Genomic DNA, 25,298 nt, shown 5'->3' with positions numbered 1-25,298 from the left:
ATCAAAGAAGTAGGGGAGTTTTCCTTCCTGCTCGGCAGACGGAGAAAGAGACACTGAGCCTGGTGCAGGCTTATTAAACCCGAAAGCTCACATCCAGCAACACACCTCCTTCAACACCTCCTCCAACAAGTCCACATCTCCCGATGCTTTACAAACAGCTCATCAGCTGGACACAAAGCATGCAAATATATGAGCCGACAGGGGCAACTTTCATCCAAAACACCATCATTTATATGTAATTCAGAATTTTTATTTATGCATATTACCATTAAATCTTCAATTAAAAGGAAAATTGATATATATGAACTAAAAAAGCAGTTGGAATAGCATGCACAAGCTCAAGCTACACAAAATTTCAGCGTGGGGGGAGGCACAAGTCCCACCCCTAACTAAGGAGATATTGGTTTCTGATAGCTACTAGGAGTAGAACAACCTGTTTCTTTACAGACATGGCCCCAGTAGGTCAGCAACACATCAGTGAAGTCACACACCCAAGAGTGATAGACAAGCACAAACTGTACTTGAAGGTTTTGTTTCCCTCTAAAATCAAAGGAAGAAAAAACTGGGTAAGAAGGAGGGTTTGACCTGCTAAGAATTGGTGGAGAACTGAGCATAGTCAAAGCACAATGTATGAATTCTCCAGGAACTAATAAGTCTCATTCTTCTGGATAATCAAAAGATCTGCAATTGACTGAAACATTGGTTCATCTCTTTTCTGTTTGTGTACACCCCGTGTCTCTCTAAAGCCTTCTGTAGAACATTTAAAACTGTGCCAACAAATATGACAGCACTCTGAACCTTCTCATCTTTGTCAGTTCTTACAATAACCCTCCTGAAAATTTGTTCCTAAAAATGGGTATCTGTAAGGGAAAGGGTACAGCAAATTGTAGCAGCAATCCTGAACTGTCTAGTGTCAGCACAGATAAGGGATACAGCATAAACAGGGAGGCCCACAGCTGTGCAAATGCTGCTATGGAGTCTGCCTGTGTACACCCAGCTGCAGTTTGGGGCCAGGCTGCAGGCTTGCTGGGAGCACTGTGCCTCAGCAGCACAGAGGTAGGTGCCTGAGTCCTCTAGCTGGGCATCTCTGATGTGCAGGGTGCTGTAGCTCTCCTTAGAATCAAATGTTGACTTTAACCTCCCATTCTCCTTTGCTCCCAGAGCCAGGTAGAAAAGATTGATGAGGCTGCCCTGGGGATTCTGTCTGAACCACTGCACAGTCGTCATGGTGGTGGAAAAATTGCATCTCAGAGCAAAACTGGTTCCCTCGTGGAGACTCAGGACTGAAGGACTCTGCTCCACTTGCATCCCTCTCGTCCCTGCTCAGATTAGAGAGAGACACAGAGACAGAGATAGAGACAGACAGACAGAGGAAATCAGATGAAGGGAAAATCATTCAGCAGTTCCCAAGACTGATATCCCAGGAGATAGCTATGAAGAACTTTGGGTCAGCTTTGTCTTCTGCCCTCCCACCTGCCTCTCTGGAGAACCCCTAACCCCCCAACTCACAGCATAGCTGCACCCACAGCAGCCCCAGCACAGCTCCCAGGCTCCTCTCCATGGATCCTGTCAAACTGCTGACATGCCTTCGCCCCACCTCTAGAAAGTGTCGAATTTATTTCCAACAGGCACCAATAAAATATATGCTCTTTCATCTTCGTGAAAAACCACACCCACAGCAGCCGAGAGAGCTTCACAAGAACTGCTCCCTAGCTGCGAATGAAAACTACACAGGGAAGCAGAAGCCTGTGTCCCCAACAGCTTGAAAACTAAAGAAGGTGTTGTTGTTTAGTTGGTTGGTGGGTTGGTGAGTTAGTCGGTTGGTTGGTTGCTTGCTTGCTTGCTTGCTTGCTTGCTTGCTTGATGGGTAGGTGGGTTGGCTGGTTGTGATTGTTGGTTTGCTCTAACAGCTGAAGTAAGAGACATTTAAAGGTGAATGTGAGAGAATAGGATTTGATATATCAGGAAAGAGTCAAGATCTCAGCACAGCACAAAGCATCTAGAAGGATAGTAAGGGTGACCCACCCATTTCTTTTTTTTTCCAGTCCAAAGAGATATAATAATTAATCCAATATTTTACCTCCATGTGGTTGGGAATTTCTCAATTACCTCAGAAAGTTTCAGAAGGTCAAATTCTATTAAGGTTTTTGTGTGAGTCTAGGCCCTTCTCTCTCTCTCTTTCTCTTTTTCTTTTTTTTTTTTTAATGGGTGACCTTGCTCATTTCTTAAATTCCGTAATTTGACAGGATTTGAGAAATCAGGTGCACGAAAATTCCTATACAACCCTTTGATAGAGTACAGTGTGGGCTGAGGAGTAAACATACTTTCTTTTCCCCCCACAGGCTATTGTTCTTTATTACTATTTTAGGAACACACAACTCAACTTAAAATTTGGTCCACTAAAATATAAAGCTTCCTCCTGTAACAAAAATAACCCCATAGAAAAAAGAGAAATATTTGGCATAGGTCTCTGAGTAAACTTGAAAAATAAGCCAGGATGTGTTTTGGCTACACAGAGGAAAGCACAGAACCACCCAATACAACCAGCTGGCTGTTTCTGGGTGGGTTTGGATACAGAGCTGGGCAGCAGGTGCATGGGAGGATACCCAAGACTCATGACAGTCATGACCACGGGCTCCAGAGTAATCAAGATTTAATGGAGAACAAGGTACGGCATCAGTAGAACAATTTCAACAGTTTTTCAAAACCTGGAAAGTGGGTTGTAAGCTTAGAACAGGTACTTGAGCAGGAGCAACACATGTTGTCAGACTACAAAGGTAAGAAAATGTTTTCATTCACACAAGATGCTTTGTGCACAGTACAATAGTTCCCAGGACAGCAAGGGGGGAAAACATACAAAGACTAAATACATGCTGCTTAACTTTCTACCATTCTCTTGAGTATTAAACCCAGGCCTCCTCTGGCCACTTGCAGGGGTGTCTTTTCTTCTTTATTCTCAATGTAAATACTTGCTCCTTTGGTCACCAGCAATTTTGCTCCTTCTGCTCTCTCCTCCTCACAGGCTAAGTGCAGAGGAGTGTTCCCCGAAGTGTCTTGGATGTTTGTGGATGCTTTGTAATAGAGAAGGATATGAAGCATCTTCAAGTTACCCTTGGCTGCTGCCCGGTGCATTGCTGTAGCGTCATAATGGTCCTGAGCGTCTGGATTAGCCCCACTTTCTAGTAACATGATGGCAATCTCACCCCTATTTTTCGAAGCTGCATAATGGAGGGGAGAGCAGCCATTTTGATTGACTGCATTCACTTGTGCACCCTTTACCAGAAGGGCTTTTACAATCTCATCCCGGCCAGCAGACGCAGCAATATGAAGAGGAGACCAACCTGCATCATCTTTATCATTCACTGGCACTCCGAGTTGCAGCAAGAATTCAACAATTTCTGTATGACCAGCTGAGCATGCCCAGTGCAATGCTGTTCTGCAATCCTGATCGGTTCTAGTAGCCAGAGAGATATCAGCCAAAATGCTCTTCTTCAACTCATCCAGTTTCCCACTGTAGGCCAGGTTGCAGACCATTACATCAGACACACACCCCTCCATTTCACCTTCCCAGGATCTCAGTGAAACTCAAGGCCCCGTAAATATACTTTCTTGAAATCAGAAGATCACCATCTACAAAGAAAATTTTTCCAATAAAATTTTCAATTGCTAAAACAAACAGGTTATGCATATAACATTCACCGTGATTCATTTTTATCTCTGCCCTTCTCCAGTCCCTTCCCAGCACCCTACAGGCCCACACATGGCTGGTCAAGTTCAGAGGTGTTTTCTGTATTTTCTTCTGGTTTTGTGCCTTATGACTTTTCTACCTCTTAATTAATTAGTTTTGTTCCTAATAGCCTGAGAGAAGAAAAATTTGGCTATCCCCAGCTTTAGAATAATTTATGGGTTAGTGAACATTGGATATTTTCATCATAAACTTCAAAAATTGAAGTCATGGGAGTAGAGATATTTTCTGTTGACTTTCTGTCTTCACATTGGCCAGTAAAATTCTATTTCCTTATCTCGCCTCATGATGTGTTTTTGGGCTACTCTAGTTTTATAGTTCTACAGAATGGTAAAGCTAAAACCAGGAATAAACTAAGACCGACAGACTCTCATGTTCAGTTAGTCTCTGTAACTGCACAACCCTCTAGGCACTTCAGAAAGTCTATTCTGGGAAGCCTGCAGTGCCCCCTGGTGGACAACACCATCAACAATGTTGACTTTAGGCTTTCTAACTACACAAATCACACAAAAGCAACTAACTCCCTTCACTCCTTTAGAACCTGATGAAGGAAACACAAGATGATCATAAGACATGATTGTCTAAATGGAGTGGGGGTTAAAGGTAAACCACTTTAACAGTGATACATGATGAACAATAAACCTCTAAGTAACTGATATTTCTTACATTGTGCTACTTACTAGATTTCTATAATTTACTTCAAAATAACTCCGTAAGCATTGACTAAAGTGTTACTGAAAGCAAATAGTAAGAACACATAAAGGGGGAGGAGAGCCTGGTTTGTAGTCTAAAAAAAAGAAGACTAAAGTACACAGATCTGAATAAAACACACAGGATCAGAGAAGAGCATCAGCTATAGCTGTGTGAGCCCCAGGAACAGGAGAAATGCAGAGGGTCAGACCCTGAAGGAGGCATCTTCTTCCCACATTCACACTGTATGGATAATAGAAAATAAGAGGTATGAATCAAGGTGATAGCTTTTATAATTTATTAGTGTTTATATTAGAAAAGTCATTAGTGTTTATATTAGAGAATGTTGCTGGAGACCGGCTCCAGCTGCAAGGTTCAGAAACCTGAGACAGGAAAGGGGCCTCAGAGCAAACTGAAGACACTGACCCTCTGTTGACTTTCAAGCAAGTGGCCCCAAACAGCTCTGAGCTTGCTTTATTTATACAATAACAATCCTTCTATTTAAAGAAATCATAACATCAGTATTATAAAGCCCCGTCATTACAAAAAGCCCCCAATGGTTTTCCTTCCTCCTTTCCCTCTCCTGCTGGGTCAATCACACCCCAACCTCGTTTTGCACTACAAAGCACAATTTCAGCAAAGCAAAAATAAATATCTAGCCAGGCATGCCCTGTGGACATGCGCACATACCCTGCCGGCAACAAATGTGTTGACACAGTTATGCAAGGTGACAGATTAACCATTTATGGGTATAAGTCCATTCATCAAATAGCACCCCTCAGTCATAATGCATTTTTAATTGCAGGCAGAGACACGCCCGATGTGCCAAGCAACCTTTCCTGACGTGTACCCATCAATTTCTGACACCACCTTTCCAAGAACCATTTTTAAGTCTCTATTGATCGGACACAGCTTCCCCGTTTTTAAAGCCTCTGTTGAGCAGACACAGCTTCCTCAGAACAGTTACGCCAGCAGTTATGTTTAGGCAGTCATATTTTACTAAAAGGCATGCATACAATGTACACTTCCTATAGATAAACATATAAATAGACTGCTATAACTTTTCTATCGTTTCAACGTATTTTACCCGTGATTATAAATCTACACCAAAACTACTGGCAGCATAACCCTCGTAGCGTGTTCCCTACAGATGCTGCGTGGCCACTATCAAAATAATAAAATACTGCAGCAAGGCTAAATTCCTGATTGGTGCCCCTATCAGTTCTGGCCCTTTTAAACACTCGTACTCAAATTCTGTCTTCATGTCCATGTGAGCAGCCTCGGACCTGCGTTCCTGCCGTGAGGCGACCAGGCACCCTCTGCCCTTAGCACCACAGCTTAACCAAAACGCTGTCACACTGCTGTATCGCCACCGGCTTTAGACCTCCCAGCCTTCCACCATTCACCGGCGTCTCCGCCGGAATCGCTGCCACCGTATTTCTCACGCCACTCCACCCACCGCCGTTTCCGTCCCAAGCAGGCCCCTAGGGCGACCTGGCTCGGGTTTCAGAGCCCGGAGCTACTTAGACCACGTGTTTCACCATTTTCTACCCGGAAACCAATGATGTAACCCTGACCTTCTGGTGGGGGAGTGAGCACTTCCTGTTTGGTGTTCCACAGGCTCCAGCTTTCCAGGACAGTACCCAACAAGGCCTCGACTCCCACCAGACGCAGAACAACAGTTGCACAGGTCACAGACATCAACACAGATCAGCCACAATAGGACCACAGACCCAGACGTGGCCCACTGCAGCAACACAGGCCTGGGAGGCACCATGGCCCCCGGTGGCAGTGCGGGCCACCCACATCAGTATGGCCCCCAGTGGCAGCCACGAACATCAGTACAGACCTGGCTGCAGTAAGCCCACAGACCCAGACTTGGCTGTCCTCGGCAGTAACATGGGTCTGAACATCCCCATGGCCCCAGGTAGCAGTGCAGACCACCCAAATTAGCACGGGTCCCTGCAGCAGCACACCCCCTAAACAGCAACTCGGACTCACAGACCACAGCACAGGCCATGAACATCCACATGTTGTTAGATGACAATGTGGTCCTTGGACATCAACCTGGACCCACCCTGCCACATCAGGGCCACTGACCCATACATGGTCCGCAGCAGCATATGGGACATGGTGGTCCTTCACGGAGGTCTAATCTAGAAAGTAGATCTTTTCCTCACCTCAGGCCTCCATCATTGCTCAAATCTAGGGTGTTGGCCCAGCTACGAAGCTTGATATGGGGCTGAGTCTGTGTCTGCTTAAACTCCAGGCTGCAGCACACCATCCCTTTGACCCCACCGGGCAACAGCATTCACCGTCAACCTCAGCCCTTTCTCCCTCTCTCCCTCTCTCCCTCTCTCCAGTTATCACTATCTTGTCTCCAGTTCCATCTGTCTCCACAGTGCACACACTACTCCACTTCTCCGTCACTCCCATCTCTCCATCATCCTTTCTCTCCTTACAGTGACATCCAACCCAGATATCCCTCAACAGAAGAATGAATAAATAAAATGTGGTACATTTACTCAGGAAAGTATTATTCAGACACTAAAAAAAAAAAAAAAAAAAAAAAATTAAATGTCATCATGCAATTTGCAGACAAATGGATGGAACTAGAAAAAAAAAAACATCATCCTGAGTTAAGTATCCTACACTCAAAAAGACAAATATTGCATATATTCATTTTACATGGAAATTAGATGTCAAAGCAATAATAACTAAGCTGCAATCAATAGAACCACAGTGGGCAGAGACAGAGTAACGCCCTAGGAGGAACAGATAGATCCAATTTGGAAAGGGAAGTATAATATAAATTTAAGGATTGGAGGGGATCTGGAATGCCAGGATCAAGTGGGGATAAGAAGTGGAGAGGGAGTAGTAGGAGGGAAAATGGAGAGAGACAGCTAGCTAAAATTAAGGGGCATTTTAGAGGTAGTATGGAAACATAATACAGTAGAAACCTCATAAAATATGTACAGGCATAAAGGCAATCTAAATAAAGTTATCAAATAATGAGGGAGACAGAGACTCAACTGGCCATATCTTGTCACCAAATGAAACTCCAATATGGGGTTTGGGTTACATCTAATTGAGTTGTTGGCCACAGGAGCCCCATGGGAATCCTCAAATAACCCAGGCTGTTGCCAAGACTGACACATACTGGCAGCAAGGCCTTATTGCTGAAGACGACACTGACCCAACTTCACTGACATGGAGCTGTCCAGCTAGAGCTACAGATAGCTTCCCCCCCCACCCTTTGTGTTTCAGCCTCTTTGTTAGATGTATAACAAGGAAAAATGACAGATCAGTTTTCCTGATGAATTAATCAAGACACAAAAAGTTTTAAAAACATCCTTGCAAACTGAAGCCAAGAACACATAAAAAAGATCATTCACCATGATCAAGTTGGTTGATTTTACAAATTCCCTGAGAGTTCAATATAGATAAATAAGTTAATTTTTAATTACATATATAGGTTCAAGAATAGAAATTGCATGGTTTTCTCACCTAGGACAGAAAAGACTTCACAAAAATCCAATATCCCTTGTTGTTAAAGGATGTTGAAGACTGAAGAAACTTGTAATAGAAAGAACAAATCTCTACATAATATAGGTTATATATGAAAAATCCACAGCTAACATTATAGTATATAGAGAAAAACTCAAACCCTTTGCAGTAAAGTCAAGAACAGGACAAAGAAATCCACTTTCTCCACTCTTATTCTATATAGCACTAAGAGTCTTAGCTAGAACAATAAGACAAATAGGACCGAAAAAAGCTGGGTGTGGTGGCACACACCTGTGATCCCAGCACTTAGGGAGGCAGAAGCAGGCAAATCTCTGTGAGTTTGAGGCCAGCCTGCTCTACAAAGCAAGTCCAGGATAGCCAAGGATACACAGAGAAACCCTGTCTCAAAAAAAATTTTTTTAAAGATGATAAAAGAAATATAACTAGAAAAGGAAGAAGTCAGTACCTCTATCTGAAAATGACATGATTCTATATATAAAATACCCTAAAAAATCCACTGGAAAACTCTTTGAACTTTTAAACATTTCAGTAAAGCGGAAAAATACAAAATTAATGCATAAAAATCATTAGTCTTCTTATATAATAATGACAAGCATTTCTATTGAGAAAAAAAATCAGGGAAGGAATCCTATTCATAATAGCTTCAGAACAAAATACCTTGGAATAAACTAAGGAAGTATGAAAAGCACTTACAGAAACTCACTATTTTATTAGTTACTTTTTTGCTGCTATGATAAAACACTAAAACCAACCTAGCCTAAGGAAGAAAGGGTTTATTTTCACTTACAGTCCCAGAGCGATAGAGTCCACTGAAACAAGAAAAGCATGGCCATAGTCAGAAAATGTACAATGGTGAGAACAGAACATGGGCTGATCACATTCTCATCCAACCACAAAGAGCAGAGAGAGAACAAAAAGTGAGGCCAGACTCTACAGCCTCAAAGCCTCCACCAGTCATGTACTTGCTCCAGCAAGGCTCTCACTCCTAAAGATCCATAACCTCCCCGAAACAGCACCACCAACTGGGGATCAAGTGTTGAAGTACATGAACCTGTGGGGGACATTTTCACAACACTAAACCACAATACTAAATTTTTAAAAATACTTTTAAAGAAAGGAGTTTAAATACAGATACCCTTTATGGGTAGACAATGTTTCCTCTCAGAAGACATAAGTGAGTAAATGAAAATCTCAGTACTAGATGGTCGATACCTCCTTAACGTTATTGGTCAAAGAAGTGCTAGAGGTGGCCCCCTAAAAGTATGGGCTATTACTATTTCTCTGGGTTGTATACTGTGCTGGTTTGTTTTCTATTGCTCTAATAAACAGCATGCCTTTTGGAGTCCAGCTCCAACAGGTCAGGTGCTGAAAAGGATGTGTTGAGTCTGAGTCTATGGCTAATACAGCAGACTTTTTCTCTGCCAGAGTGAAACTTTATCCTCTGGAGCTGGCAAAAGGGGGAGACACACACACACACACACACACACACACACACACACACGCTCACTCACACGCACACACGCACACATGTCTTGTTGTTGAAGCGTGCTCAAGTTCTCTCTTTATTTTTCCTCTACAGCTTATATCCCCTAACAAAGTCTTTCAAGTTATATAAAAATTATGATGTGGTTACATTCTATTTTTGTCTAGTAAACGATTTCAGTGAGTACAAGTAAAAAAAAAAATAGCATGTTCCCCAACACCCTTATATGATTAAACATTTTATGTGTTGCAAGTGAAAAACAAATTACTCCCAAAGACCCACATACATTCCCGTCTAAACAACTGCTGTAGATTAACAAAGTGTGAGCAAGCAAAGTATTCTTCCATCAGCTCTTTTGCTGCCAGGCTGCATTTTGCAGTTATTAAAAAAAAAAGAAGGATCAATCATTTTATTATTTATCTCAAAAAGTTATCATAAATATCTTAAAAGAATCACAAATCTAAACTTTTATATATGAAAAACAATCAGCCATTTCTACCTTAAATCCTCAGGGTGCACACCTGCTCATCAACAATTTTTTTATTAAACCATAGAATCAGGAAGACGAGGACATAAATAGGTACAAGATATTAATCATATCCCTTGATCAGCAACTCATGTTTTGCAAGAAAGGCTTGTCAACTATCAATGGCCAGGCTTCTGTTGTTCTTGTTCCTTGACCTCAACAAGCCCCCATTCGACTACCAAAATTTTGCCTTTCTGAATGTTAAATTGTTCCCCCAAGATCTTCCACATCAAAGCTACCAACAAAAACATCTTAACCTAACTTTGCTAACAATCTACATCTCCAAATTCTTTCTAGTGGTGGCGGTTGCATCATTAATCTACTCCAGCAGCAATACTTACAAAAGATCCACCACTATTATTGTAAGCACCAGTGACACTGCCCAGTGAGGGCTGGAAACCCCCTTAGAGTTTTCATACAAGCTGTAGATTATAAGAGACCATGAGGGCAACAAGCAGAGCAATGCTCCACTGAAGGGCTCTGCCTCTTCAAGACACTATCCATAGTGGTTATGCTAGCTGGTGAGCTGTCCTTCATGAGTTCTACAGCTGTTTGCTGTTCCTCTCACATGGCCCCCAACACATGACCAAAAACAACTTTGGGAGGAGAAGGTTTATTTCATCTTGTAGCTTATAGTCCACCCTGAAGGGGTTTGAAGAGAGGAACATGGAGGCAGAAATTAAATGAGAGGCCATGTAGGAATGTTGTTTCCTGGCTTGCTCTCTCTCTGCTGCTCACTTGGCTTGCTTTTCATACACAACCCAGGACTACATTCCCACGGGTTGGTACCAGCCACAGTGGGTTGGGCCCCCCAAAATCAATCACTAATCAAGAAATTGCTCCCACAAACTTACCTATAGGGTAATCTGGTGAAGGTGTTATCTGAATTGTGATTACCTCTTCCCAGATGACTACAGCTTGTATAAAGGTGACAAAAAAAAAAAAAAAACCCTAACCATCACACCTACCATATCTACACAGTGAGATGCCTGCTGATAACACAATAAGCTTTGGTTGCTAGTTATGTAGGCCGCTGGGGGGGAAAGGTCATCTGTAGCATTACCCAACGTGAACCTTGAATGTTACAATATCAACTGCCAGGAGAAATGTGTCCATGGTACAACAATGGCAGGAAGATTGGGGGGCAACCAACACCTTTCTGACAAGATATGACACTTGCTTCACAGCAGAGAATTCCTGCCTGTTATTTTAAACCTGGTTAGAGCCCTAAAGAGTGGGATAACCTACTACTTTTGTTTAACTAAGTGGACTTGTCAAACTGTCTTCTAAATATTTATGTTTATATCCATAGATGTAACCTTGACCAAAGCACCTTCTACAATAGACAAAAATTAATTCAGATACTGTTAGCTTGTCAAAGTGCTGAGAGTTTTCACCCCTAAACATGTCATCTATCTCAACTGCTGCCCAAGACCCAAATAGCATCTAAGATGAGGAAGCAAAAAGAACCTAAGAGGCAGAAGATAGAGAGACACGCTATGAAATAAATGTCTTCTGGGCATGACATGGCCATTGCACTTGTAAAATCACTGAATTTATGGTCACCTGCACAATCTTAGGTCAACATCAGTCACTGTTCCAGCAGGCAGCACTAATTGGGCTGAGAAGGTAACCAAATAAAAGGAAAAGACATAAAGATAGGAGGAAAATGTGTTAGTCAGGGGGGAGAGCAAATAGACAAATGGAATGGATATGATTAAGATACATTTATACATGTATGCAATTGGCAAAAATAAAAGATTTTTTTAAGATTATATAATAAGTGCCTGGTCTCTTAGATCACCTCCCCTTGAGGGGTGCAGCCTTGCCAGGCCACAGAGAAAGTAGGTGCAGCCTCCTTGATGAGACCTGATAGGCTAGAGTCAGAAAGAAGGGGAGGAGGACCTCCCCTATCAGGGGACTAGGAAAAGGGCATAGGGGGAGAAGAGGGAGGAAGGGTGGGACTAGGAGAAGATGAGGGAGGGGGCTACAGTGGGGATATAAAGTGAATAAATTGTAATAAATTAATTTTTTGGCTGGACCTGGGTAATTTATTGATCCTCAAGGGGCTTCGGTGACTGCGTGGGAGACTGGAGCCTGGACCTTTGCCCAGCCCTGCCCTCACGCCTGTGTGGCCACTCCTTAGCATTACTTCCCTTTGTGTGGGGTGGGGGACCTAGCCCCCAGGGGAGAAAGGAGGAAGTAGGCACAGTAGCTTTTCCAGTGTGTGAACCTGTGAAAATAAACAACTGCACTCTACCGAAGGCCTGCCGTCTGGGGCACTGAAGTGCTGAAAGGGGCGAGGACCTGCTCAGGGTCATGAAGTAGGGCCAGGTTGGAGCCCCCTTTGCTTTCTCCAAAGGTCCTGGCTGCTCCTTCCTAGGTCACTTCCTAGATAGTCTGCCTATTCCTTCTCCTGCCCCCAACCTCAGACAGTGTTTGAGTTAATGAGAGTCATGTGGCTTCTTGCTTTGCAGCCCTCCTCACCTCGTTACCAAAGGAAATTTCTGTCTCCGAAAACCAAAGCCAGGGGAGCGGGGGAGCTGAGGCTAGAATAGAGTGGCCTGTGCGGGCCATTCCTGCTTTATCTATTTCTTAATACTAGAGGTTCCTGAGGGCACCCAGTACTGGCCAGCAAGAAACAACCGTAGAGACCTTAGAGAAGACCAGTAGCGAACTAGTGAGAACCTGATCTCTTGCTGACCATTGACCACTGAGCACCTAGCCAGTGGTGAGCAGCCTTTGGATAGAGAGAGAAATAAGGCCTTTATATACAGAAAAGCGCAAAGTGGCAGTGGGGAGTGGACAGGTGGTGGCAGCAGTGGGTTTGGCAGGGCAGGGCAGAACTGAGGATCTGTCAGTGGGAAAAGATGCCCCAGAAGCAGGCTTTGTCCTCCTCATCCTTCTGCCAGATCCTTGTCTCCAGGGCCCACAGCACTCTGCTTACCACAGGTGCCAGGGCAGGGTCTAGCTCCAACACCTTGGCACAGTCAGCCTGGGCTTCCTGGGCATTCCACACAGCAGCGTGGGCCTTACCCCCCTTGAAGTAAGCTTTGACATTGTCATCCTACTTGTTGAGGGTGGAGGAGCAGTGATCCGGCACTTCATGGTACTCCTGAGCCACCAGCTTGCAGTGGCAATAGTCGAGCAGCAGTGGTGTGATCTGCAGGTCCACCTGGATCCAGTCAGATGACCCCAGCTGCTCCTTCATCTGCAGGTTCTTGAGGCAGGCAATGGCAGCCTCTTTCACCTGCCCCTCACGGTAAAACTGGTTGCCCTCTTGTTGGATGAGTGGTACTGCCTTTGCTTTCTCCTCATCTGTCATTGCCCATGGGTCCTGCTGATAGGTGCCAGAACTCTCCACCGTCAGCATCTCGATGTGGAAGATGAGAGGCTGAGGGTTCTGTGACCAGATGTCCAGGTCTGCGTGGCCCAGGGAGCTGTGCTCACGCATCTGAGCAATTCCACAGCAATGCCGCTGGCCCTCCAAGGGGTCCTTGCCCTCGGCGATGTTGCTAGGCTCTTGGCCACCAGCGGATACAGAACTACATGCCTGACATCACAGAGGAACTGGGCGACCCCACCCCCGCCCCTTCCCTCCCCTCCCCCCCGCATGGTGCACACAATCAACTTCCACACAGGCAACTTGAACTTCTTGCCAATGATGAGCAGCATGGGCTTGCCATGTGTTCTGCTGTCATCTAGTACAGAGCCTTCATCACCACTGTTCGGCTTCCGAAAGTGGAATGTGGCCTTAATGCCATCCCGAAAGTCAGACAACACTCCTCCGCCCTCTGGTATCACACGCTTTTGAATCCTGTCCTCTCGAAGTCTTGCAATGAGATCCGCCATCCTCCTTCCCTGCTGCTCCCTCATTAACTAATTAATTTATTAACTAATTAATTTAAAAAAACTGTCATTGATATAAAAAAAAAAGTGCCTGGCAAGATGGCAAATGCCTTTAATTCCAGCACTTGGAAGGCAGGTACAGGTGGATCTCTGTGAATTTGAGGCCAGTATGGTCTACATAGCAAGTTCCAGGCCAGAGATAGCTACATAGTGAAACCCTGTCTCAAAAACTCAAATAAACAGACAGGTGAAGAGATAAATAAATAAACCAACAAATTCAAAGGAAAATTCATATAGTAAGAAATACCAAGATTGCCCCAAATTTAACTATCCTGGGCTTTATACAGCTGCCCTTGTCATGAAATACACAGTATCTTATCATTTATTGTGCTTTAGCCATTTGGATTTCAAAACAGAATAAAAGGAACACTTAAGAAAAACATCATTAAAAAATAAAAGGCGGCTAAGGTTTAAGAGCACTGGCTGCTCTTCTAGAGGACCCAAGTTTGATTCCCAGAGACCACATCGCATCTCACAACTATCTACAATTCCAATTCCAGGGGACCCTGGGCCATTTCTGGCCTCAGCCTGCACTAGGAACACAAGTGACAGACATATGCAAGCAAAATACTCAAACACATGAAATAATAAGATTTAAACTTTAAAAACAAAGGAACCATTCTCTGTTAAAGTTATTTTATAAAACTGTTTGTTTCTCAGTTTTTCTCTTAACCTGGCTGTCACACAAATAATTGAGGCTCTTATATTTGTTTAATAATCAGTTTCACAACACAATAACTGAGCAGTTATTAACTCTATTCTTAATCCTCTAAGCTAATCTGGTTTCCTCCCAACATACATCCCAGAGGTACTTGCATTTTGAAGCTTTTCCTACTCCAGCTCCTTTTCCTGGTCTCTCCTGGACCTCTGCTAGTGGCCCAAACCCCTACTTCCTCTTCTAACACCTACTCCCCTCACTGACAGGAAGTCCAGCCCTATTCTCTCCCCTGATGAGACATTGTTCATCAAGCCTCCTTATTGACATATCAGGGAACAACTGGGGAGCAGTGTTTATAGAACATTGAGATAAAAGACTCTCAAAGCAAAGATTACAACCAGATATGGGGTTACAGAAATCAGCATTTGAATTATACAATAACCTTATACCTACAATTCTCAGTAAACGTTTCTTCAAAATGTTCTCAGGTCAAAGTGAAGCTAACTCTTGGGGTGTCTCAGAATGTTCATATACTAAGAGTTGAAGGGGGAAAATCTTCTGTTTCCGACATTTTTAAAGTTGCTCCTCTCCCCACTTCCCAGGTTTGTGTGCAGGCCGCAGGTGCCCGGGGAGCACTGTGCACTGGCTGCACAGAAGTATGTGGCTGAGTCCCCAGGACGGGCAGCTGTGATGTTCAGGGAGAGGCGTTTCTCCTTCTTATTCAGTAAGACAATGAGTCCTTGTTCCTGTTTTCTGTCCATGCCTGAAATAACATTTATGAAGAATTGGAGGCCTGCCCCAGGCTCTTGCTTGTACCAGGAGAAGTAATAACTGTTATCATCTGTGTAGGTGCAGGTGATAACAGCGCTGGCTCCCTCCTGGACACTCAGGTGGGAAGGACTTTGGTTCACCCGCTCTCCTCTGCTAGCACCTGTGCAAAGGAAACAGCAGGAAGGCCATGAGGTCACCATTCTCCAGAATTTGCTTTTCTTCCTCCATTCATTTCAGGTAGCGATCTGGAGACAGCCCGTCTCTTCCCCAGACTGATAATAAATACAGCCAAACACCTTGTTTCCCTAAAACTCTCACTCACAGTTCAGCTGCAGCCACAAGCACAGGAACAAAGGTCCAGCCAGTGTCTTCATTGCTCTCCCTTGTGACTGTGGTTTTCAGCCAGATGAGATGCTTCTGTGATCAGCTCACCTCCTCTGTCCTCCTCAGCACTGCAAGTTCTTCCACTGTCTGCACAGAAGGCTGCTGACTGCCCTTGCAAAAGGAAACCAAAAAGTTTCTTTGTAAGTTTGCAGCAGTGGAGATGCTCTGCCACCTTGTGGACAGCGCCTACCTGCTCCACCAGCCGCTCTCCAATCCTCTTTAATCCAGGTCATCCTGACACACTAAACAGCAAGTCAGTGAAGTAAGTCCCAAGTGTATCCAATATCAAAATTGATATCGTGTAGCAGAAAGCAAATAAAGTAAAAAGAGGGAGTACAGAATTGCATTGCATTCTTGTATGCATGTTGTATAGAGTCAGCCAAACTCTAACTGGTCCTTTGAATAATTGCCTACCCTTGCACAGCATGGGTCAGTGGACAGAGACTCTTTGGCTTTAGTACTCTCTATACTAGCAGTCCTGAATTGATGGAAGCCTTTTACCTGTGAGTTGATGTGCCTGTTTTAGCAAGCTTAATTCCTAGTAGATCAATGTGGGCAGAGGAGTTCTTGTCAATTATGCTGACACCACTAAATTTTTGTATCAAACAATTGTCCCTTTTGGGGAATTCTCATGTAAATATACTCAAAGTCACTCTCCATATTTTTAAGGCATGTATTATAACCTGCAAGATTTTATGCTGGATTCTGCATGACTGTATGTATTTACTCTTGAAATTAAAAAGACTTGTTCTTTACAAAACTGCCAAGTTTTGTTTTTTGGGTTTTTTTTGTTGTTGTTGTTTTGTTTTGTTTTGTTTTTAAGTAAGCTGGGGGTTTTCCATGCTTACTGAACAAGATTAACCTGTTTAAAATCAGGGAACTGGTATCATTTAGTCTGCTAAGCAAATGAAAGTGAAATTCTTCCTTGTTCTTCTACATTTAGTTGGTAACAATAACAGCCCCCTGGGGAGATCATCTTTATTCAGTGCTCAACAAGGAAAACTACACCTGTGGAAAGAGTTTAAGCACAAATATTGGACGAAGGGACAGAGACTCACAAAACATGCCTTATATATGATATTTCAGGCTTTGCTCCTTCAATTTCTGGTATATTCCCAATGGCAGGAAATAGGCAGTGTTGTGGATTGTACTTTAATAAAAGTGGCTAATATACTGCACTGGTTGGATTTTTGTTTTTTGTTTTGTTGTTGTTGTTGTTGTTTGTTTGTTTGTTTTTGTAAACTTGACACAAGCCACAGTCATTTGAGAAGAGGTGGCTTCAATTGAGAAAACAACTCCGTCAGACTGGCATGCCAGCAAATCTAGGGGGCATTTTTTTGGTGTGGGAGAGCCCAGATCATGATGGGTGGTGCCACCCATTGGCAGGAGTCTGTGGGTTGTACAAGAGATTAAGTTGAACAAACTATGAGAAAGCCAGTAAGCACAAATCCTCCTTTTCTCTGAACCAGTTCCTGCCTCCACATTCCTATCCTGAATTCCTGCCATGACTTCCCTCAATGATGGACTATGTACGACCTTGAAGTTAGGAGCTGAAATAAACTTTTTCCTCCCACGAATTGCCTTTTGTCCTAGCATTTATCACAGCAATGGAATACAAACTAATACAGTTGCAGAGTGGAGGAAGGAAAAGGGCCTTCGTTCTTAACAATAGTTCCCCCTAGGAGAAAGTTAGCCTTTAGAATGCGATGAGAAATCTGGCATGATGCTAAACTTGTTCCTCTTGAAGAACGGATTATCTTTTTTTTTTTAATGAAAATGCAATTTATTTTTTTAATTCTTTATTAATTACACTTTATTCACTTTGTATCCCCCCTGTGGTTCCCTCCCTCCTCCTATCCCAATTCCTCCCTTACCTCTACCCTCTGCATGCATGCCCCTCCCCAAGTCCAAAAGGGGAGGTCTTCTTTTCCTTCCTTCATGGCTTGGCAGGATTAACATAGTAAAAATGGCCATCTTACCAAAAGCAATCTACAGATTCAATGCAATTCCCATCAAATTACCAACACAATTCTTTACAGACCTTGAAAGAAAAATTCTCACCTTCATATGGAACAACAAGAAACCCAGAATTGCTAAAACAATTCTCTACAGTAAAAGATCTTCTGGAGGTATCTCCATCCCTGATCTCAAGCTGTACTATAGAACAACAATACTAAAAACTGCATGGTACTGGCATAGAAACAGACTGGTGGATCAATAGAATCAAATAGAAGACCCTGTCATAAATCCACACACTTATGGACACCTAATTTTTGACAAAGATGCCAAATCCATTCAATGGAAAAAAGAGAGCATCTTCAACAAATAGTGCTGGTCTAACTGGAAGTCTACATGTAGAAAAATGCAAATAGATCCATACTTATCACCCTGCACAAAACTAAAGTCCAAGTGGATCAAAGACCTCAACATAAAACTAGACACACTAAACCGCTTAGAAGAAAAAGTGGGGAATACCCTTGAATTCATTGGCACAGGAGACAACTTCCTGAACAGAACACCAACAGCACAGGCTCTAAGAGCAACAATCAATAAATGGGACCTCATGAAACTGAAAAGGCTTCTGTAAAGCAAAGGATACTGTTCTCAGAACAAAACGACAATCTACAGATTGGGAAAAGATCTTCACCAACCCTAATACCCAGTATATACAAAGAACTAAAGAAGCTGAAAAGCAAAAAACCAAGTAATCCAATTAAAAAAATGGGGAACAGAGCTAAACAGAGAATTCTCTGCAGAGCAATATCGAATGGCAGAGAAGCACTTAAAGAAATGCTCAACCTCATTAGCCATTAGGGAAATGCAAATCAAAATGACCCTAAGATTTCACCTTACACCCATCAGAATGGCTAAGATCAAAAACTCAAGAGACAACACATGCTGGAGAGGTTGTGGAGAAAGGGGAACCCTCCTCCACTGCTGGTGGGAATGTAAACTTGTACAACCACTCTGGAAATCAATCTAGCACTTTCTCAGACAACCAGGAATAGCACTTCCTCAAGATCCAGCTATACCACTCCTTACCATATCCAAAAGATTCTCAAGTACACAATAAGGACATTTGCTCAACCATGTTTGTAGCAGCCTTATTTGAAATAGCCAGAAGCTGGAAACAGCCCAGATGCCCCTCAGTGGAGGAATGGATGCACAAATTGTGGTGTATCTACACAATGGAATATTACTCAGCAATAAAAAAACAAGGAAATCATGAAATTTGCAGTAAATGGTGGGATCTGGAAAAATCATCCTGAGTGAGCTATCCCAGAAGCAGAGGGATGCACACGGTATATACTCACTCATATAGACATATAATATAGGATAAACCTACTAAAATCTGCACACCTAAAGAAACTAATCAAGAGGGAGGACTCTTGCTAAAATGCTCAATTCCTATCCAGAAAGGCAAAGAGGCTGGACATCAGAAGAAGGAGAAAAGAGGGAACAAGTCAGGAGCCTGACACAGAGGACCTCTGAAAGGCTCTGCCCTGCAGACTATCAATGTAGATACTGAGACTTATGGGCAACCTTTGGGCAGAGTGCTAGGAATCTTAGGAAAGAAGTGGAAAACAGTAAGATCTGGAGAGGACAGGAACTCCATAAGGAGAGCAACAGAACCAAAAAATCTGAGCACAGGGGTCTTTCCTGAGACTGCTATTCCAACCAAGGACTATGCATGGAGATAACCTAAGACCCCTGCAGAGATGTAGCCCATGGCAGTTCAGTATCCAAGAAAAATAAAATAAAATAAAAATAAAAAAAAGAAAATGCAATTTATTTTTTTAATTCTTTATTAATTACACTTTATTCACTTTGTATCCCCCTGTGGTTCCCTCCCTCCTCCCATCCCAATCCCTCCCTTCCTCTACCCTCTGCATGCATGCCCCTCCCCAAGTCCAAAAGGGGAGGTCTTCTTTTCCTTCCTTCTGATCCTAGTCAATTAGGTCAAAAGAACACTCTGTTAATTCTTAGCCTAATATTTTATGTCATCTTTGTAATAAGTAAAGTAAGCCACATATTCATAATCTCAGTGTATTAATTACTTCTTTATTGCTGTGATAATAGAGAGATAACTTATAGAAAAAGAGTTTATTTGGAGCTTGCATGCAGTTCAGAGGCTTAGAGTCCATTATGGCAAAGTAGAGGACAGGAATTGTTTCTGACATGACCTCAACGTCTGGCTCATTGAGCTCCCCCCTCCGCAAGGGAGGAGCAGTCTTGCTAGGCCACAGATAAGAACATTGCAACCATCATGAAGATACCTGATAAGCTAGGGCCAGATGGAAGGAGAGGAGGACACCCCCTCTCAGTGGGGGCAGGGAGGAGATGAGGGAGGGAGGGAAGGATTGGAAGGGAAAGAGGGAAAGGGTTACAGCTGGATTACAAGTGAATGTATAAAATTATTTAAAAATAAAAAAATATTAAAAAAACAAAATAAAACCCACTATTATGTGTAATTAATGCTGTCTTAGTTACTTTTCTATTGCTGTGATGAGACACCATGACCGAGGAAACTTATTAAAAGGAATTTAACTGGGGAGAGGGTTTGATTATAGCTTCAGGGGGTGAGTCTATGACAGTCATGATGGGGTGCATGGCAGAGCAGACAGAATGTGGCGCTGGAGCTGGGAGTTTACATCTTATCCACAAGTAAGACACAGAAAGAAAGCTAGACAGAGCCTGGCTTGGGCTTTTGAAACCTCAAACCCCATCCCCAGTGACACACCTCCTCCCATTAGCCCATAACCACTCCATAAAGGCCACACCTCCTAATCCTTCTCCAGCTAACTGGGAACTAGCTCTAACTGGGAATGGAGCATTCAAATATATGAGCCTACAGGAGGGAGCCATTCTCATTCAAACCACCACAATTACTAATAAAATTTTTATTTAAAAACAGAAACTGAATTTGAAGTGGAAGCTGGGGTGATAGTTGCAATTCCAGTACTTGATAAGGCAAATGCAAGAGGATTGTCATAAGTTCAAGGCCAGCTCCGTCTCCATAGCAAGTTCTAGCCAAAACAGAAAAGAAAGAAAGGCATGGGGATGGGAGAGAAAACAGAAAAAGGAAGAGGATGAAGACAGTAACAAGGCAGCAGAGGCAGACATAAAAGAAAGAAGGAATGAAAGAGAGAGACGGAGAAGGGAGGAAGGAAAAGGGAAAGAAGCAAATAAACCTCAGTGCCTACAGAGACCAGGAAAACAAACAAACAAACAAACAAAAAAACATTGGATCCCCTGAAAATGGGGTCATGGATAGTTGTGGGAAACAGCTTGTGGATGCTGTGTAGGACACCCAAGTCCTCTGCAAGGCCAACACGTGTCCTTAACTACTAAACCGTTTCTCCAGCCCCTGCCCTCTGACTTGTTCATTTTTATACCATCGAACTGAAATGCCTGTTTAAAATTAAATGACAGGAAAAACATAGGTAACATAAGAAGGCATATTTACACCTTGTAAAAACGAAAATACGGTGGAACTAAGCCTCGTGCCTGTGCTTCTGTGCAGAGTGTGACTCCCATCCCGCCACAGGATACTGCACAGGTGCAGACCCAGCTGTCTCGCTGTGTGTCAGCCACGATGCAGTAGTACAGGGCACTGTCTGCCAGGGAAACCGGGGGCAGGCTCAGAGTGCTGAACTTCCTGTCGGCAGAGACGAACAGAGAAGCCACTTCATTTGCCACATTGTCCTTATACCCTTGAATAATAAAGTGTGGTCCCTCATGGGGGACCTGCCGGTACCAGTAGATGTACTCGCTTGTAGCGATGTTTGCGTGGCTGCAGGACACATTCACTTCTCGCCCTTCGTAGGAGTCCATGGAGAGGGGCTGGGTGGTCTTAGCAAGGCTCCGCGTGGCTGTAGACGTAAACACAATCCTCATTCCTATCTGGAAACGGGATGAGTAGAAGCCCCCAAGCAGTTCCCTAGCTCTTCCTCCACCGGACCTACCCCTCACTCTTCCTGCAAACCATACACATATACCCAATTCACTTCCCATTTGTGTTTTGGGACAAAACTATCCTTTCCTCTAATTCAGGAGATGCCGGGATCACAGGTACAGCGGTAGCGGTCTGCTCTCTCCCTCCCTTGCATGGATGTGAGTGATCAGTAACTCTGAACACCTTCACCACCCGCAACACATGCTTCACATAAAGGTTGAGCAAATGTCAGCATTAAGTAACACCACAAAGCTTTCCCGGGCTTCTTGGACAGAGAGCAGTTGGCCTGCCTAGTTGAAGAACCCTGTCTGTCACTCACAAGCCCTGGTCCCAATTCATCTTAGTCCAAAAGAACTCACCCAAGATTAGGAGCACAGTCACTTTTGCCACCTGCTTCATATTCTCACTGTAAGCACAGGCCCAGATTCCAGTTCCTTTGCTGAGTGTGGGCTTAGACTAGGGTAGGAACCAGGGAAGGAATGCAGAAGCCACTGCCAGGTATCATTCTCACTGTTCTCGCCTGGCTATGATCTCCAGAGAACAGCCAATAGCAGGGCTAAGAGTGAATGAAACATGCCTTCAAAATTCAAAGCCCCAAAGCAAACGGAAGTTGGGGGGAGGGGTAGTCTCTGAGAGTAGCAATTTGAGTTTCACTTTAAATGTATAGTGAGGTATAATCCAGTAGAGGTTATAATCAAGTACATTACAGGTAGTTTCACTCATGCTCTTCTTTCCCCATTCCTCTGGGACAACCCCAGAGAAGGGTCAGTTACTGTAGACATCCAACACACACGGACTCATGGACAATCATATCACTAAGCAAAATCTTTATTATCTGAAACACTGTGACCTGAAATATGTTTCATTGGCCCCCTTACAAAGAAGATAAACCACAAAACCCTCATCTCGTCCCCCAAAAAAGAACAGGCTAAAAGTCTGAACTGGGACCTTCCATCTCCTAATACATGGGTATCTTTTAAGGATCCCAAGTCCACATATCACCTCCTTTTCACGTATTGTTTAGCAGGTATCAGATAGGGAGGCAGACTCTACCCCTCCCTGACCCATGATGCCGTGTTACCAGATTGCTGGGGTACTCAGTGTGGAGCCAGGGAGAAAATGAGACAACAAACTCCTTTTTATTAATGAAACTAAGACCCCAAAAGGGAAAGCCTGATATAAAATGATAGGAGAGGGGGGCACAGCATCATGATTTTAAACACACAAAATAGGCACCACAGTCTGCTGCAATACCTCCTCATGTTTTCTGAAAGACAAGTTTCAGTGCACCAAGGAAATACAAGGTTGAGCAAGTGGAACTATGGAGAAATAGCCAAAGAAGAGAGGGCTACGGCCTTATATTGCATGGAAGGAACTGAAGGAGCAATAAAGAAAAAGCGAGCTCCCAAATAGACGCTTGGGGTTGTTACAGTAAACATATATGCAAAATTTAAAAAGTGAGACCAGTTTCCAAATAGCCTTTCACTACATTGCCCCTGCCAGGGGCACAGAATATCACACACATTCTAAGAACATTCTATCTACGAGAGCATTCTGTCTACAGCACTAAGTTTAATAATAGTTATGTAGTTCAATGTGGTGTTTCAACAGACTGTGGGGTCTATTTTGTATATTTAAAACTGTGATGACATACCCTCCCCCCTCTCCTATTATTTTTATAATAGGATTTCTCTTGGGGGGGGTCTCATTAACAATAGTAGTGGTAGAGTAACCGTATGTTTTCACTACCCACAATCCTCTATTTTGATTTAAGAACCTACTGTTTAACTTAAATTCATCAGTTTACCTTTTAAAATAAAACAATGGGCGGGTCTAGCAATTACAGTCTCCTCTTCTCTACTCGGGCTCTTAAAGAAAGGTACCCTGATAACTAGAAACTGAATGCACTGTCCAGTTATTCAGGAATAGAGGATCTTGTAAAAGAAAGCAAGAGCTTCTTCCAAACAGCATTTCACTTCTGTAAGTACTTCTTCTGTGGCTTGTACTATTACTTTTTGATCACTCTTTCCTCCCACCAAGTAACATTTCCATATTTTGACCTGTTAATTGGTTTGAGAGTATTGCTGAACAGATGTTTAGGAGATTCCAGTAGTGGTTGCAAGGTGATTAATCAGCCAATCTTGTAAGTTTTCATTTTCTCAAACTATATAAAGATTATCACTCAATAAAGACCTTCATCTGCCTATTGTCATAAAAGAACAATAATTTTTATTACATATTTTTTAATTTTATTTTTCTTATTAGTTACATTTTATTAACTCTGTATCCCAGCTGTATCCCGCTTCCTCATTCCCTCCCAATCCCACCCACCCTCCCTCATCTCCACCGTGCCCCTTTCCAAGTCCACTGATAGGGGGGACCTCCTCCCCATTCATCTGACCCTGTTTTATCAGGTATCTTCAGGACTGGCTGCAAAGCTCTCCTCTGTGGCCTAACAGGACTGCTCCTCCCTTGGGGGGGGTAGGGAGGTCAAAGAGCCAGCCATTGAGTTCCTGTTAGAAATAGTCCTTGTTCCCCTCACTATGGGAAACCAATTGGTTACTGAGCTACAACAGGCTACATCTGAGCAGAGGTTCTAAGTTATATCCATACATGGTCCTTGGTTGAATGACAGTCTCAGAAAAGACCCTGTGCCCAGATATATTTGGTCCTTGTGGAGCTCCTATCCTTTCCACATCATACTAACTCCCCTTCTTTCATATGATTCCCTATACTCTGCCAAAGGTTTGATTATGAGTCTCAGTGTCTGCTTTGAAACACTGCTAGGTAGAGTCTTTCAGATGCCTTCTGTGGTAGACTCCTGTCATACGTTCAATGCACATCCCATCTGTCTTTCTAAATGAGGATTGATCATCTTACCCCGTGTCCACTCTCTTGATTATCTTTTTTAGGTGTATAGATTTCATTATGTTTATCATATCTTATAGGTCTATATAAATGAGTATATACTGTGTTTGTCTTTCTCCTTCTGGGATATTTCACTCAGAATGATCTTTTTTAGATCCAACCATTTGCCTGCAAATTTCATGATTTCCTCGTTTTTGATTGCTGAGTAGTATTCCATTGTGTAAAAATATCACAATTTCTGTATCCATTCCTCCGTTGCTGGACATCTGGGTTGTTTCCAGGTTCTGGCTATTACAAATAAAGCTGCTATAAACATGGTTGAGCAAATATCCCTGTTGTGTACTTGAGCAAATTTTGGGTATATACTTAGCAGTGGTATAGCTGGGTCTTGAGGAAGCACTATTCCCAATTGTCTGAGAAAGCACCAGATAGACTTCCAAAGTGGTTGTACCAGTTTACATTCCCACCAGCAGTGAAGGAGGGTTCCCCTTTCTCCACAACCTCTCCAGCATGTGTTGTCACTTGAGTTTTTCATCTTGGACATTCTGATGGGTGTAAGGTGAAATCTCAGGGTCGTTTTGATTTGCATTTCCCTAATGGCTAATGAGGTTGAGCATTTCTTTAGATTTAGCATTTCTTTAGCATTTCTTTTTCTGCCATTCGATATTCCTCTGTCAAGAATTCTCTGTTTAGCAAAAAAAAATGGAATTGGATTGCTTGGCTTTTTGCTTTTCAGCTTCTTTAGTTATTTGTATATAGTGGATATTGGCCCTCTGTCAG

At 43.1% G+C, this 25,298-nt stretch overlaps 1 protein-coding gene, 1 pseudogene and 3 gene segments (V, D, J or C); all 5 read right to left on the bottom strand.

Annotated features, from left to right (window-relative positions):
• Positions 1 to 846: 846 nt before the first annotated feature.
• LOC129687337 (T cell receptor alpha variable 22-like) lies at positions 847 to 1,561 on the bottom strand. The segment is given in 2 exon segments: positions 847 to 1,319; positions 1,510 to 1,561. Coding segments are annotated over 2 exon segments (525 nt in total).
• Positions 1,562 to 2,877: 1,316 nt separating this feature from the next.
• On the bottom strand, positions 2,878 to 3,558 carry LOC129687347 (26S proteasome non-ATPase regulatory subunit 10-like). Its single transcript, XM_055621689.1, has one exon. The coding sequence runs from the start codon at positions 3,556 to 3,558 to the stop codon at positions 2,878 to 2,880; it is 681 nt and encodes a 226-aa protein (XP_055477664.1).
• Positions 3,559 to 12,829: 9,271 nt separating this feature from the next.
• On the bottom strand, positions 12,830 to 13,824 carry LOC129687343 (AH receptor-interacting protein-like; annotated as a pseudogene).
• A 1,248-nt stretch (positions 13,825 to 15,072) lies between these two features.
• LOC129687336 (T cell receptor alpha variable 5-like) lies at positions 15,073 to 15,684 on the bottom strand. The segment is given in 2 exon segments: positions 15,073 to 15,470; positions 15,633 to 15,684. Coding segments are annotated over 2 exon segments (450 nt in total).
• Positions 15,685 to 21,157: 5,473 nt separating this feature from the next.
• On the bottom strand, positions 21,158 to 22,049 carry LOC129687335 (T cell receptor alpha variable 4-like). The segment is given in 2 exon segments: positions 21,158 to 21,567; positions 22,010 to 22,049. Coding segments are annotated over 2 exon segments (450 nt in total).
• Positions 22,050 to 25,298: the final 3,249 nt, after the last annotated feature.

This window comes from Psammomys obesus, unplaced genomic scaffold (assembly GCF_907164565.1).
Source record: "Psammomys obesus unplaced genomic scaffold, mPsaObe1.curated_primary_1811, whole genome shotgun sequence".
Classification (NCBI taxonomy): domain Eukaryota; kingdom Metazoa; phylum Chordata; class Mammalia; order Rodentia; family Muridae; genus Psammomys; species Psammomys obesus.
Note: the sequence above shows the minus strand (reverse complement) of the source record. Positions and strands in the feature narration are given on the sequence as shown.